The sequence below is a fragment of the Dipteris shenzhenensis genome, chromosome 30 (assembly GCF_047967505.1).
Source record: "Dipteris shenzhenensis isolate YYH24624 ecotype China chromosome 30, Dip_SZ_1.0, whole genome shotgun sequence".
NCBI classification, from domain to species: Eukaryota; Viridiplantae; Streptophyta; class Polypodiopsida; order Gleicheniales; family Dipteridaceae; genus Dipteris; species Dipteris shenzhenensis.
In genome coordinates this window covers 10424342-10439938 of record NC_141625.1, presented here as the reverse complement: position 1 = coordinate 10439938, position 15597 = coordinate 10424342, and the positions used below count along the sequence as shown (strand labels likewise).

Here is a 15597-nt window from a genome sequence, read left to right as displayed (position 1 = left end):
CAGAGGTTTGGGTAGACAGAGATGATATGCCACTCACTTGCTCCACTTGGGCATGTACTTTTACGAGAGGCGGTGTTCCGCTTCAGGTTTTGGCCTTTCGAGATGCATATGAGGATGCTTTAGTTTTTAGTGTCCAGGATGGTGGCAGATTGCTCAGGTCCACAGAGGACATCTTGCTTGAGTCTGCTTTTCAGCCTATCAGGGTTGTAGGTCTTTTGGTGCAGGGATTAGATTCAGAGTGGTTCCTAGACCCAGACCCCCGGCTACTCTCCACCGGGTCTTGGAGGCTCTGGCTCTATGGGGGAGTTCCTATCAGGTATTTGCAGTGGGACCACGGAGAGTGGAGTGGATTTACACAGGGCATCGAGAGAAGAGCATCCCCTTCTTTTGTTACACGGTCAGTAATGCCAGGAGATTTCCGCTCAGTAGTAGAGGTTGGAGACCTTCCAGAGTTCCTCATTGGGAGACATTTGATATCACTGCGTATCTGCAGAGGTGCTTCTGGAGGAGACTCTGGAAATCCCACAGGAATAGAAAGATCACTATCTTCTTTTGGCTCTCTATCCATGGTGGGATTGCAGTGAACCTTTGGAGATCCAGGTTTGGAGCCGACCCTACTTACCCTCGTTGCCTCTCTGCTTCGGAGACTATTCAGCATTGCTTATGGGATTGCAAACAGGCGAGGATGATTTGGATGGGGGTAGCCAGGATTTTCAGTCACTTTGCCGACTCCCCATTCTTTATGACATGGGGCTCAGTGGCTTGGCTTTCTCTTACAGGGCCTCAAGTATTCTATGAGAGATTTGACTCCTCTCGGGCTATTTCGGTTCGACGTCATCAGATTGAGTCCTGTTTGTTGGATGTGGTACCACACCTTCCTTTTACAGCTGTACATGCCTCTGTGGATACTTCTTGGGAGATTTTAGCAAGCATAGCATCCTAGCATATCTGGAGAGCCAGATGCACAGAGGCTTTGGAGGGTACTCAGGTTCATCCCTCGCACACATTGGCTAGTATCTGGACAGACACCGTACATACTTTGATGGCCGTATGGACGAGTATGCAGGGAGACTCCCGTGCAGCCTCAGCTAGGAGGGCTTCTTTCTTCAGGGAATGGAAGGATTCTCCTTTCTTCTCTGAGACTACTACAGGGTTGAGGTGGCACTTTCAGCCTCAGCCTCCTCAGTCTTGGTTGTTTTCCACCTCACTCTGAGGGGGTTTTTATTTATCCTCATGATTTGAAGATGTATTCCGCTTTGAGCTAGCTCTCGCGGGTTTTTTCTCTTACTTGATAGAAGTCTCTTTCTTGGGAAAAAACTTCTTCTTGAACCCAGTTTTCTTCGGGTATCCATACTGAGTCCCAACTTGCACAAACCCACTTGGTCTGCTGCCTTTTGCATCCTCATAGTTCAAGGCTATGGCAATTGCTTCATCTAGCGTGTTTGCATACTTAGCCCAAACTTCCATCTTTATCCGATCATTCAATCCAACGATAAAATCTGAGGTGGAGGTTCACCAACCTTCATTACACTTTCTCTGAACTTATCAGTGTATTCCGCCACTGATAAATTTCTGTGACGAAGGTTTCGATATTGACCCCAAGCTCGGGATGCTTCGTCAAGAGGTAAGAAGTGTTTTCTAAATTCCTTTTTAAACCCCTCCCAAGTAGTGGATGCCACTCCATCTTTCTGTTGTTTTATCCACCACCTATCCGTTGCCTCATTAAACATATGGGTGGCCTCGCGGATTTTCTTCATATCATTTCTAATTTCACAAATGGCAAATGCCTCGTCCCATTTGTGTAACCAGGTCTCTATGATATCGGAACTACGGTCAGACATCCGACCAGAATACTTTTTTGGCCTATAATTGGCAATATTAGGCACCTTAGCTCTCCTAGGCTCGACCGTATGAACACTGGACTCCGGTTCCATTGGAAATTTACCTTTCTCTTCACGAGATGGTCTAGCAGACATACTATGAACCATTTTTCTGAGCTCAGATTGCCCTACATTTGCTTGTAACTGCTGCGCTAAAATCTGTTGCAAGGCATCCTCTAACATTGCAATTCTGCCAGATAGTGTATGATCTTCAAGGCGCGACACCTGCGGGGTCGGCCGGACTCCCGACTCTACGGGATCCATCCTAGAAGCTTCTTCTTCTACTTCCATTTAGTTCGATGGGTGTTTTTTTTTAATTTAAATAAATAATTAATAAAATACCGCTTGAAACTGTAGTTACAAGTCAAAAGCCCAACTTCCAAATTTACAGCTAACCAGGCATACATCACACTGCAACCAAAACCACTTTTCCCTATGCTAGGGAAACTCCTGCAATCTCAGAAACCTCAAATCCTTAAATCCAAAGGCATAATTTCGCTCCCAATCCAGCTCACACACCTCGAAGCTTTAGAAATTTAACCAAAAAAATAAAACAGAGGGAAAAAAGAAATCAAAAACCCCCTGGTATCTCCACGCGATCAACACATGCCAGACTAGTCTCATGGGTGGTGCGATCATCTGCTAACTGCAACCGTACAGAGTTATTTCGGCTTCATGGAACCTTCCTTCGACGATAAGACCTCCGTCCAATTCTTCGACAGGTGGAATTTTACTTCAGTGACAATAATCTGCCTCTTGACAAGTTTTTTTTGAAAATGTATGGAGGAAAGTGAGGATGGCTTGGTTAGTCTTCCCCTAGTATGCTCTTTTTCACAGATGAGGAGTTATCTTGGGCTGGAGAAGGTTGGTCCTGACAAGGTTCCTTCAGAAGTTACAACTGCTGTGGCTGCGGTCCTTCGCTCATCATCTAGTTTAAGAGTATCAGATGATGGTAAAGTGTTACGCTCAAGTCCCGATATCCCTCCTCACTCTATTTCCAGTTTTTAATTGCGCTTCGGTATGTCGATTCCTCGCTGAACAATAAGTGGGACACTGTCTTCTACTACGTGCTAACCCAAAACCACCGGTGTCATCCGCGCAATATGATGCAGTGATATTACGGATCACGTTCTTCAGGTTCTTCAGCTCAACAGTCAACAAGTCGTGACCAGCGCGTGCGCCACCCTGATGTTCAATGTCCACCCAACTAATGAACTACCCGATGGCCCGAACCAGACGACGCAAACAATCTACCACCTTAGTCTTTTTCTCTGATCGTCACGCTGATGAGTCCTCGATCCAACCCAATCACGACCGCTCTGATACCAAATATTAAATGCAAACTTGTTTACTCCTAGCTTTACATCGAATCACGGGCATGGGCACACAAAATCGCCTCCCAGCCGATCTCGGTGGTAGTAGTAAGCTCTCTCTTCTTCCCAATTGTTACGTTGAAGCTCTTACTTACTTAATTTCCACCAAGCCCCGAAATTCCCTAGATGGATCTAGTATGCCACATGTCTTCATTTTAGGGTCCCTCCTTAATGCATCATTTACCCCTCTCTTGGGATATTATTAAAACCATTTGCCCCTTGGCATATTTCATGCATTTAGTCCCTTAGCCTTAGATCCACCTAGTCTAGTGCCATGTCACCCTCACCAAGGACCTTGACCTTGATTCCTTTTTGATCATTTACATTAAGCCCAAACAAATATAATACAAACATTGATCCTTTAAAGGAAAATGTCAACTGACCCTTCCAAGGTCATGTTACCTCGATTGAGCATAACATACATTGGTGGTTGAATTTTGTCAACAGTTAGCTAACTCAACTACTATTGTTTAAAGGCAATCTGCATCTTGTTTAAGTTTATAGTCTTAACATTGTGAAATAGCTTTGTTTTTTATTTTATTAAATACATTTTTATGAAATATTCAAATTTTCTCTTTGGGTACTTTGTCAATATTGTAAAGGGTGCAGCTACTATATAGGTCTTTTTGGGAATTTTGTGGTATAGATCATAATTTCTCTAGATTTGATGTGATTGGCAGACCTGGCGGATGGCCACACAGTGTTGCTACACCTATTGATTCCGTTGTGATTGGTGGGAACTTTTTGACCGGTTACAACTTAACACTACAGCTTGAAGTATATCCTTTACATGTTTTTTTGTGTTCTCTCTCTCTCTCTCTCTTTCTCTCTCTCTCTTTCTCTCTAGTTATTGCACTTGGTTCTCTCTCTCTAGATAATATACTAATAGTTATTGCACCCGGTCTTTGTAATTGAGGTGTCTTAATCGATCCAATTGCCTATGTCAAAGGTTAGAAGCATTATCTTGGTCATTTGGACTTTGTTTCTAGTGTTGTTTTGACCCAAACTTCAAGCACATAAAGAGAAATATTTTAATGCTGTTTTGGTCATTTTGAGGGGTCATCATTATGGTCAATCTAAGTTTGATTTAGTGATACTTTGTAAGGACTTTGAGCCCTTTCTTGCTCAAAGTTTATCAAAATTCAATGTCGTCTTCACGAACGTGTTTAGCAACACAAAGTTATATTTTCCATGCACATTTTTACGGTTTTACACATACTTGCAAAGTATAACTCTATGGATTAGTCTTTATGCTTGGTGGTCAAGCCCTTTCTTGCTCAAAGTTTATTAAAATTCAATGTCGTCTTCACTAACGTGTTTAGCAACACAAAGTTATATTTTACATGCACATTTTAAGAGTTTTACACATACTTGCAAAGTATAACTCTATGGATCAGTCTTTATGCTTGGTGGTCAATAATTGGCTCATTGATATGAAAGTCACGTCACATTATGCTCAGACAAGATCCAAAGACAAAGAGAAGGAATTTCAAGGATACTTCAAAATACTTCGAAAAGCAAGAAGCCATGCAATGTCACAACTCAATCGCTGATGATTCACAAGTGCGAGACATTAGAATTGTATCCACTCCGATTATAGAAGCATCTTCAAATGTAGAAGAACATAATTCGATGTTGAAATTTGATGACACATAAAAAAGGAACAAGTAAAATGTCTGATGAAAATTGCCAACATGATATCAAAGTCACTTGTTTTTTGCAAGATGCGTACACTATTGATGTCAAGTCAAAGATCAGACAAGTGCGCCATGAACAATGCCCTCATTGGAGTGTATGTGTCGTGGCATCCAGAAAAACAAAGTATTGAAATCCCTCTCTCCACCACCCCAGCCCTTACCCCCACCCCCTACATCCGCCTCTAACTCTGCCCCTAAAGCCCCTACCTCCCCCGGCCCCCCCTTCCCCCTCCTCCCTCCTCTCCTCTCCCACTTCTTCAGCCCCTCTGCCTCTCCCCTCCCCTCCTCCTACATCCCCTCTCCTCCATTCCTCCCCTTTCCCCCCTAACCCTCTCCTTTTCAGCCTTTCCCACTCCCCCACCCTCTGCCTTCTTCCTCTTCTCCGTCTCGCCCTCATCCTCTTCTCCGTCTCGCCCTCATCCTCTTCTTTATCCTAAGCATTTTTTCAGTCGGACTGAGCTCATTAGTGTTCGAGTCGGCCTTTCCACTTGCCTGCTTCCACCGGCCGTGAAAACCATCACCTTTTCAAAAGACGAGTTACAGTAGCTCAAAAAAGATACAGAGCAGGAGAGCTCGACATCGTTCTTTGCTCGCATCCATGGGTCCCACCCTTCTAGGTTACAGGCCAAGGACTAGATGCTCGCTGCTCTACCTAGAGACCTCGCAAGGCACCTCACAGATGTTTGTCTACTTGGGGGAGGTTTCTTCCAGATTGTTTTTGACTCCTCGGAGGTAGCAGGTAGAGTGCTTCAGGCCAGCCCGTTAGCACTGAGCTCCAGGAGGATTTTTTGACCCCTTTTTCATTGGGGTTTGATCCTGTCGAGGAGGATAGCCGGACGACGTCACTCTTCATTAGATTTCCGACCTTCCTCAGGTTTACCATCAACTTCTAGATTCCATTGGAGCCGCCTTTGGGGTGGTTACTGAGATCCCCCCTCTCCCTGAGTTGCCTTCTTCAATAGTAGAGGCAGTCAGGTCCGATGGGGTACCGCGTGTTAGGGTCATTGTCTCTGACCCTAACATCTCAGATCACCACATTATGCTTTAGCATCCAGATGGCTCCTTCTTCAGACAGAGAGTCAAGATTGCAGGGAGATAGGATCAGTGTAGGATTTGTAGGACCCTTGGGCACTTTGCAAGAGATTGCCCAAGGAAAAGAAAGAAGAAAAGACCTAAAAGATCCACGGGTGCGCCTCATAGCTTCACCCGACCTGGACCTTCCTCACGACCAGCTCCTACCGCTTCACGCGTTGCTAGCCCTTCGACTTCACAGCCAAGACCCTCTCGTCTTGGTACTTCTACAGAGCAGACAGGATAGTCAGCATGTCTTGTTTCGGTCGTCCTCCGTTGGGTACCTATTAGAGTTGGGGAGCCAGTTCCACCTTAGGCTACCATTGATGGGGCCGCGGACCCGTCTCTTCAGGCAGGAGACATTCCTGTCCTGGTTCCATGTGCAAATGAGACTGCTCCTGCCCCTTCACGTGTTCATGTGCAGGAGCGCTCACCTAGGGAGAACCTTTCGCCAGAGACCCGTGCCTTACTTGAGAACAATGCCAAAGTCGTGGCCAAGGTCATGCAGCACCATGCTTAGTTATTGCAGCACCCCCCTCCTTCTCTTGCACAGCTATCTATACCTAACAGAGGTAAGGGGGTTATTGGTTCCACTCCTCCTTCCCCAGGGTTCCTTCGCACTCCTACGCCAGAGGTACTTCGCAGGAATTCATTTTCAGTTCTGGCAGACTTGGCTGAGTTTGAGGCAGAGGAGTTTGTACCCTCTACGCTTGGGGAGCACATCGTTTAGACATCCGTGGACAGAGTTTCCCCCTCAACAGGTGTGGGTGTGCTATCCCCAGTTGACTTCCCTCCTCTTGATAGGAGGAACTTTTTGCAGGAGAGGGATTTCTCTGCTACCAGGTTGGGTAGGATCTTTCATCCGGCCTCCTCCTCTTGCAGATGAGGATTGTCAGTTGGAACGTTCAGGGCCTCGGGGGTGTACCTCATAGGAAACTGATTCGTAACCAACTTCATCCAAGTGTTACTAGGGGTCCCATGGATATTCTGATGATTCAGGAACACAAATTGGATGTCATGTATTGTTCCAAGTCGGGTAAGCTTCTTTCAGGCCATACTTTTTGGTCACCCGCCTTGGGCACCAGGGGAGGTACTTGCATCTCTATTTCTTCTTCTATACTCCCCTTGGTGATTGGACACGGGATCATAGTCCCTTCCAGAGCTCAGTGGATTATACTTTTGATTGATGGGCATAAGGTTGGTCTTTTAAACCTTTATGCACCGAATTCTAGAGGGGATCGTGTTCTTTTTTTGAAGGAACTGCTCTCTTGGTCACATATTGCAGATGCTTGGATTATAGGGGGCAATTTCAACATGGTTAATTCCCTCAGACAAAAGGGGTGGTAGGGAAGGTGGTATTCACTCCCTAGAGAGAGCAACGTGGGATGCCTTCCTTTTTCAATACAGTGGCAGGGATGCTTGGCACGATTATGCTTTTCACACTGAGCCACATTCTCTCCTGTTTTCTTAGTTGAACAGGAGATTGCAGATGCCTATACATGCACGGATTGACATATATTATGTGGATGATTGGGCTTTTGACAGAGGTGATGGTTCTCATCTTTGTGATTGGACTATAGAGGTTGAGACTCCTATTCTTATGGTGCTTAACTCAAGGATAAATGTTTTCATTAATTTTCAGCCATATTTGTAGATATACTTGTTTCTTTGCCATATTAGTCGATATACTTGTTTCTCTTGAAATTTCAGTCCAACTATGGCAATTGCCTTAGTCTCATCTTGGCATAGTCAAAATTACTAAGGCTTATAAAACACAAATGAAGGGATGTGCAATGCTCAAATTACTTGTCTCAAAGGAGTGTGTCAATGACCAACAAATGTCCGTCTATGGAACTTGACAAAAGGCCACTCAAAAGTAATGGCGATTGGTGGTCAAGAGACAATTGAAGTCAACTAATAAATCTCCCCCCAACACACACACACACTAAGCAGTGCATTTCCCCCCAACAAGATCCTTTCTCAAGTATCTTGGTTTGAACTTTTGTGAGTGAGCATGCTATAAATGTAAAAGTCTTTGTGGTTAACCTTGGCTTGGGAAAGTTTGAGTAGAGATACAATAGTGGTTTGGGGTTTCTCAAGAGTTGTTCTTTGCATAGTTTTGAATTAAAATAGATTCTCTTCATTTTTTAATGGTGTTTGATGCTATTATAATTTAAATTCGAGGTAGTCGATGGGTAAAAGACTGGAAATCTTTATATGAGTTTGCTATCATATATCATATAATTCCTTGACTCAAATAGAAGCACTTGGCATATGGAGGAGCGATTGAAAGTGCGGCCAAAGTTCCGCTTCCCTTTGTACAAGCCCCTTATGTGGTATGATTCGCTTGTGTCATTGTTTGACTTCATTGTGTGTTATAAATCAATATCTCTATTATCAAGTACACCCATACATTCAAGTACATAAGATGCTGCTGAACGCTTTTCTGAGGCAGCTTCAGGGGTTGCAGGATAATCAGATCCTAAAAAATGAACCCTTAGATTTGCAGGCACACTGCTTCATACTACTTAGATTTGCTGAAGCGCAGTGGAGAAGGAAGGATCACTTTGAACCAATGGGAGAGTGAAGGTATACCGAGCCTTTGGAGATCCCTGAAGTCTTGGCTGCAGCAGGTTTTCTTTCACCTAGTTGGAGAAGCATCTATTATACTGGAATATTCCTTTTTAGAAGTCCAACTTTCTTTGTATCTTCTGTGGTTCATGTTTAGAGAATCTTTTCACTACACTTTCCCTTTCTACCTTTCGGTTCATAGTTCCTGCATGCAAGTATCAAATTTATTTTGTGATGTTTGCACTCACTCAGTCTCGTGATAGTGGAGAAATACCTGCACAAATATCTGATCCAGCTATTTTTTTGGAGGATTTGGAAGATTATCTAAAGGTGAGATTGCCTTCTTTTCCTTGCTTTAAGCAGAATACAAAGAATAAAGGTAGGATGAATCTTACTTGCTAGATGCCCAAACTAGTAGTTTCTCCTGTTGTGTATCTTATGTGAACCTGGCATGAAAGCTTGACAGAAAATAGGACTTCAAACTTGTGACCCAATAAAGAGAGGCTCAACAAAAGTTGTACTGGTGAGTTTCCACTCCATGATAACTAGATCCTTTCAATAATCTACAGTATGGTCTCCCTTTTCAAAGTGTATTGATTCACTTCGTGATAGTTAGGTCATGTTACTGTTGATTACTTTACATCTACTTAAAACACAGGTGTATAATTTTGAAATTGGATGGCCTGATGATCCTGATGTTGTACCTGATTTGGATGAGGACTCATAGTTCAATTGGTGTCTAATGTTTGGTTTCAAAATAATTTGTGAACCCAAGGGTGGTTTTCCCATAGTTTTGAAGTAATGTTGATCTCTTTACCTGTCACAATGGCCTCCGTTTCTCTTAAATAACTTATCTCTTGCAGCATAGCTTTAGGGAAACTAACCCTTCGTGGCTTGGAAGGGTCTTCAACCACCAGCTCAGGGCTGCCCTCCCCATAGAGGTGGTGATTGAATTCTGAGCATGAGATGGATCTTCACAGATGCCCACACTAGGCTTCCATTTTCTCCCCACTAGCAGGCAGTTATGAAGTGTGGAGACAGATTGGAATATCCCTCTCATAGGCTCCCCCTCAAACTTAAGATGAGGGGTACAGACAATCAATCATGTGAAACAAGTACCATATTGATGATTTAGGACATCCATTGAGCTATTCGAGATACATGCATGGTCCAGATGGGAGAGGAGACTGGCCTCAAGAGTAGGTGCCTGGAAAGTCTCCAGAGAAGTATCGCCCCCACCATCAATGATCTATGGAACACTCATAGTTGCACCAACACCACCACCCATGATCTATGTAACACTCATAGTCTCAACGTATGGATCGACACAATCATATACAACCACCCACCACCCATGCACCACCCATGATCTATGGAACACTTAGTCGCACCGTACGGATCGACACAACCATCTCTCTTGACAGTTGCAAGGGACTGAACTTGGAGAGGGGTCGACAGGTTTATTGGTTGGGTGTCTTCATCAGCAAATCATTCCTCTATAGGTAATTTGTACCAGCTCATAGGGATTAGGGAGGCAGGTATGCAGTTGAGGTGGTTGGAGACTAATTAAATTTTCTAAGCAGGAGCCAAGGATGCTATTCTCCACATGGTTAGATTTGTGGGATTTAGTGATGTGCGTTGGTACATAGATCTTCACCTCTCTCTTGTCATGGGCAAGACATGGTGCTTTTGGCCTATTGTGGGACCCAAGAGAATGGCAATCGATTGATGCAGTGTCCCTTTTGTCTTTCTTTGTTTTATATTTATTCTTTTCAAGACACCCCCCCCCCCCCCCCCCCCCAACAACAACCACCCCCTTGGCTGCCTTTTCTCTACCTTCACACACAATTGTACACGCTAATTGTACCAGTGTGTAGATCATGCTTTGCAAATTAATTTTGATACACAACATTACTATATAGCTAAAAAGGGGAGTGATAGGTCTACAAGCCATTTCAAACGTCAAACGTTCACACTTTAGAACACTAAACATAGTGATGTTGTATATTAAATGGCAAAGCGTGATCTACTCCTTGTTGTGATTAGCTTGTTGTGTGCAAGGGGGGAAGGGAGGAGGGGGGTCGTGCATGCGTGCATGAGAGGGAGGAGAGGAGCTGAATGTCTCCTATTTGACCAGGAAAATAAGAGGGAGGGATCATGGACATGAAAAGCATCATCAAATTGCAATCCTCGTCTCTTACGCAGTGAAATATTAGTAGATCCCATGAACCTCTCAGAGGAGGATCAATGCCTTTCCCCCTTTCTCCTTTTGTATGTGTACACTATTTTACCATGTTGAAATCTCCACCAAGCTGCCTGTGGAGTCCATGGTATTAGGCACATAGACACCCATCCAATAAAAGAATAATCCATTGGTCCAACTACTAGAGAAGAATAGAAGATGAAATCTAAAATAAAGTCCCTCTAGTGCCAACTGCAGCAAACCAAAGTGTGGCCTGAGAGAAACTTCATGACTTCCGCAAAAGAGATCATCCAATTATGTTCTTGGAGAAAACAAATATCAATGGGGCCTCTTGAAATCTTGGATATAGCTTATCATGAATCAGCTTTCTTGACATCGATTAGGAACACTACAAGACCGTAAATGGTTTAGCTAGCAATGCTCATCGGTGAAGGATGGAATTGCTTGCCTGACCAAGTGATGAAAGCATCCACCCTATGTATTAGATATCTTGATATCTTGGCATATTTTAAGGGCATATTTTATATTGGGTTTTGAAACACCACTCGTTGTGCATGCCCAATAGAAGGCGATTTGGTACCCAATCATGTTCGACTCTGGTCTAGGGAGTGCCTGTTGCCAAAGGTAGAAGGAACCACCTCCATAAAGTCTCCACATATTTTTTAAGGAGTGAAAACACTACGCTTTAGAATCTAGAACTAAGGATTTGTTTTCGGTATGTGAACCACACAATTTTGAGAAGGTTTAGCCATTGTATCAAAGATATTGAGGTTTTTGTCCTAGTGGAAGCAACGATGAGCCTATCTTTTGTAGGGATGGTCGAAATTGCATCTCCATAGAGGGGAAGAACCTATTCACTAGATGGGATGAGGGGCTGAGGCTGGAAAAGAGGTTGTATACCTGGTCTCAGAAGAAGGATGTTGTGCGTGTGTTGGAGCTGCTACTAAAGTATTGTCATCTCAAACTACAACCACCACTGTAAAGGAAAAACCTGGGAAAAGAGTGTACAAATCTGACATTAATCCTAGCGTTTTCTTATTTGAATTGTCTGTCTGAGATCGGGGCACTGAAGCAGAACATGGTCATCCCAATGCTAGGGTTGGAAACAATGACCCTAACACGAGGCACGCCATCTGACCTCCCTGCCTCTACTATTGACTAGGGAGAGAAGGTACTTTGGTGACCATGCTAAATAAGTCTCCAATGGTAGGGAACTGGTGGTAAACCTGTGGGAGCCTAGGAAACCTAATGAAAAGCACTGGGTTGAATCCCAACATAAAAGGAAAGAGAAAATTCCTTTTGGAATTGAGGGCTAGCCACTAACATTGCCGAGGAAATATCACCTGAAAGAAAACCTCTCATTAGAAGGCAAACAACAATAGGGTACATTGAGAGGTTAGGGTAAAGGGCTGTAGCATCCAGTCTATGGCTTGGCTTTTGGAAGGGCAAGACCCATCAATGGTGCAAAGAGAGATGTTGTACTCTCAGTCTCAACTTTCTTGAGTTGTTGCAACTTCCCTTTAAAAAAAAGCATGTTTCATAGCTGGTGAAGAAGTGGAAGTAGGATTGGGTCTCAATTGGGTGGAGATAAAGCTATTCACCAATCCAAAAGGTGGAAGGCCAACTTGAAGCCTATTAAAAAACTCTCTATAACCTGCAAACACCAAGAAGGAAGGGAAAAGGGGGCTTTGAACTAGAAGGAACCTAGGGTAAAAGGTAGGAAGGGCATGGACTACTAGGGGAAGCGACTGAGGGTGAGAAAAGGTGAGGCATAGGGCTGGGATTGTATGGCATTTATAGACAGTCATTCATTTTCGTACGACATGGAGAGGGTGAAAGAAAGAAGGCAAGGGAGCGAGAGGGGCTGAAGAAGGGATGGCTGCACTGTATGTCTTGCCTTATAGTTTTGTATAGCAGGATGGAAGGTTAGCAAAGGAGAGAGGAAGGAAAAGGGAGGCAGCAAGAGGCGGAGTGATGAGAGGATGGCTAGGGGGACAGCAAGTAGATTGGGAGGAACAGTAGCTTTGATGGCATTGGACAGTTATGGGCTCTAGAAGAATTGGGTCCAAACAATCTATCATCCATAATGTAGGTCCTAGCAGCTCTTCCAACAGTAAGGCATCTTGTTAGCACTGCCTTCCAGGCAGCGCTCTAGTTACATTTTTGTTAAAAAGTGTCCCACACACTTTGTTGCCACATGGCCCTCTTCTATTTTGGCTCTTTCTCTCTCACACCCTCACTCACTCACACACACTTTCTTTTTTTAAAAACTCTCTCTCTCTCTCTCTCACGGAGTTTGCAAATCATTCGAACTTTCCTATATACGGGCTTCTATCACAAGTGTTGCAAATTAATCATTCATTCATCTTGACAATTGTTTTCCTTTGACAGAACCAATTGAAGGCAGTGCTCACAAGTACTTGTACTCACTTGTTTTCTATTTGATTTGGTACTTCACGTGGTTTCATGTTATGGATAGAAAGATATGCTTATAGTTTCATTATGTACACATAGACACACCATCCATGCATGCACATTGCATACTATTCTCGAGCATATCCTTGGCTCTATGAGAATCTTGCCACTTGGCGCTCTTCCAGTCCCCTTCTGGCCAATCCTTCCATGTGGCCACTCTAGGCCATATGTGGCCTCTTGTCACTTGGCAACTCTTATGGATAGATTTCACCTCATGGCCATTTGTGTGCTATTGGGTTCCTCCTTGCTTTGTGTAAGATAGGCTCGCAGCCTAATCCAAAGTTGAGGTTGAGGTCAAGGCTGAAGCCAAGGAGAAGGCAAAGCCAAGGTCAAAGAGGAAATTGAGGCCAACTGAAGTCAACCACTATAGCTGTAGCTGAGATGGTAGATCAAATACAACCAAGCTTAGAGGAAAAAAATGTGGCCCCGAGGCCAAGCATGGAGGCCAAAGTGAAGGATATAGATGAAGATTAAGCTAGATTCAAAAGCCTTAGTTGACGTTGAAGACAAAGCTAAAAGTGGCATTCGTGTTGAAATTCCTATATATATGCTCCCATCTCTTTTTTTCAAGAAAATTACTTCATTAAGTATGAATGAAAACCGCGAGAGCAAGCTCAAATGCGGGAGTACATCATGCAATGCATGAAGAAAAAACAGCTCAAAGTGAGCTAATAAAGAACCAAGGAGGAGGCTGAAAATGTCATCTCAACCCTGAAGAAAACTCAGAGAAGAAAGGAGATCCCTTCCAAACTCTGAAAAAAGTAACTCTCCTGGCAGTGGCTGCTCTGGAGGATCCCTGCATGCTCGCCCAAATGGCCATCAAAGTATGTACTATGTCAGTCCAAATACTGGCCATAGTCTGGGAAGGGTGAACCTAGATACCCTCCATCGCCTCTATACACTTGGCTCTCTAAATATTCCAAGATGCAATGCTGCTAGAATCTCCCAAGACGTGTCTACTGAGGCATGAGCAGCTCTGAAAGGAGTGTGGGGAACATCCTGGAGGAAACAAGACTCCACTGAGTGCCCTTATCTCTAATCATTAATGCCCCAAGAAATGGATTTCACGAGTGCTAATAATAGGATTTTGATGCAAATTGAAGTGCCATTGCCTACACAAGTCATAATGTAAAACTGGAGAATATTTATGTGGCTTATATTGCTTAATTGTGTCATTCCTTAGCCATTTGACATGGAATGAGACAAGGGTATTCTTGTCCAAAAGAAGCCGAGCATATAATCTATGTGTATATCCTCATACAAAATTATGAGACAAAATGTTTCTCCCAAGAGCATAAGTGGTGGATAGGTGCAAAAATGCTCTTGTAACATGATACTTTGTGGGCGCAGTCGCGAAAATCGTCAGTACGGCTGGCGGGCTGGGGGAGGTGTCGGTATCAACGATTGGGAAAGTGGGGACTAATATTTTATAGGAACAAGAAACAAGAGCTCCCAAAGGAGGAGGGAGACCAATACATGAGGTAGAAAAAAGGAGCTCCTCTAAGAGGGGGGCGAGTAAGACACTTGTGGGCATAGGAAGGGCAGTCGAAGGCATGAAGAGTTGAGACATAGGCTTGGAGCATGGTTCAGTAGTTGCTAGGGCGAGTTCCTCCTTGGAAAGTGTTAGGTCATGTGGGTTTGAAAGTGGCCAAATCATCTCACCCTCGTTGGTCTCCTAATTTCATCGCTCGTTGTGGGCATGGGAGATAGACATGCTAGAGTCTAGACAGTGATGTGTACTGTCGATGCCATTGTAGATTGTTTTCTTAAAGAAGGCCTTAACAATTATGAGAATATATACAACTCATTAATCACAAGGGTCCTCAATGCCTTGGTATACATCAAGGGCCTCGTACTTGTAGTCAGGGTGAGGACATAAGTAGCTTGAGGTGACAAGATCAAGGAATTGAGTGATCAGTGTTAGGAGTCACAATGATGCCCCTATATGGTGCCCTATAAGACATCATTGAAGATCACATCTAAGGTTTGAACTCAAGTAGAGTATGTTTGGGGGCACTATTGCAAAAGTAATGGAGTAGGAGCCATAGTTTTTTATGTTCCAACTCCTCACTTGCATGGATTGCCACAGGAACAAGAACTAGAAATTTGAGCTCAAGATAGTATGTTGGGCTGCTTGGCTAGAAAGCACCCATAGTTGTCCACGGCATGACAAGAAGCCCAGGTAGCTGGGATCATTGACCATGGGATATAGCATCCTTTGATCCTCAAGCTCTCAGGAGGGATTTCTTGTAGATCGAAAATAGTGTGAGGAAAAGTCGAGGAGTTGGCATTAACTGGCTACCGCTTGAGAAATAGGGTTGACTTGA

General features: G+C 43.9%; 1 protein-coding gene across 6 annotated transcripts in view; it reads left to right on the top strand.

Moving 5' to 3' along the window:
- The window catches only part of LOC147881701 (uncharacterized), a 76329-nt gene that overhangs the window by 47637 nt on the left and 13095 nt on the right, over window positions 1-15597 (top strand). For 5 of the 6 annotated variants that reach the window (XM_087401655.1, XM_087401654.1, XM_087401653.1 and 2 more), the window contains 5 exons: window positions 3934-4032; window positions 8289-8357; window positions 8531-8654; window positions 8845-8922; window positions 9059-9115. In XM_087401655.1, the coding sequence (XP_087257781.1) occupies window positions 3934-4032; window positions 8289-8357; window positions 8531-8654; window positions 8845-8922; window positions 9059-9115 (427 nt within the window). Of the gene's footprint in view, window positions 1-3933; window positions 4033-8288; window positions 8358-8530; window positions 8655-8844; window positions 8923-9050; window positions 9116-15597 lie in introns of all 6 variants that reach the window. The other variant, XR_015543948.1, reaches the window with a different exon arrangement.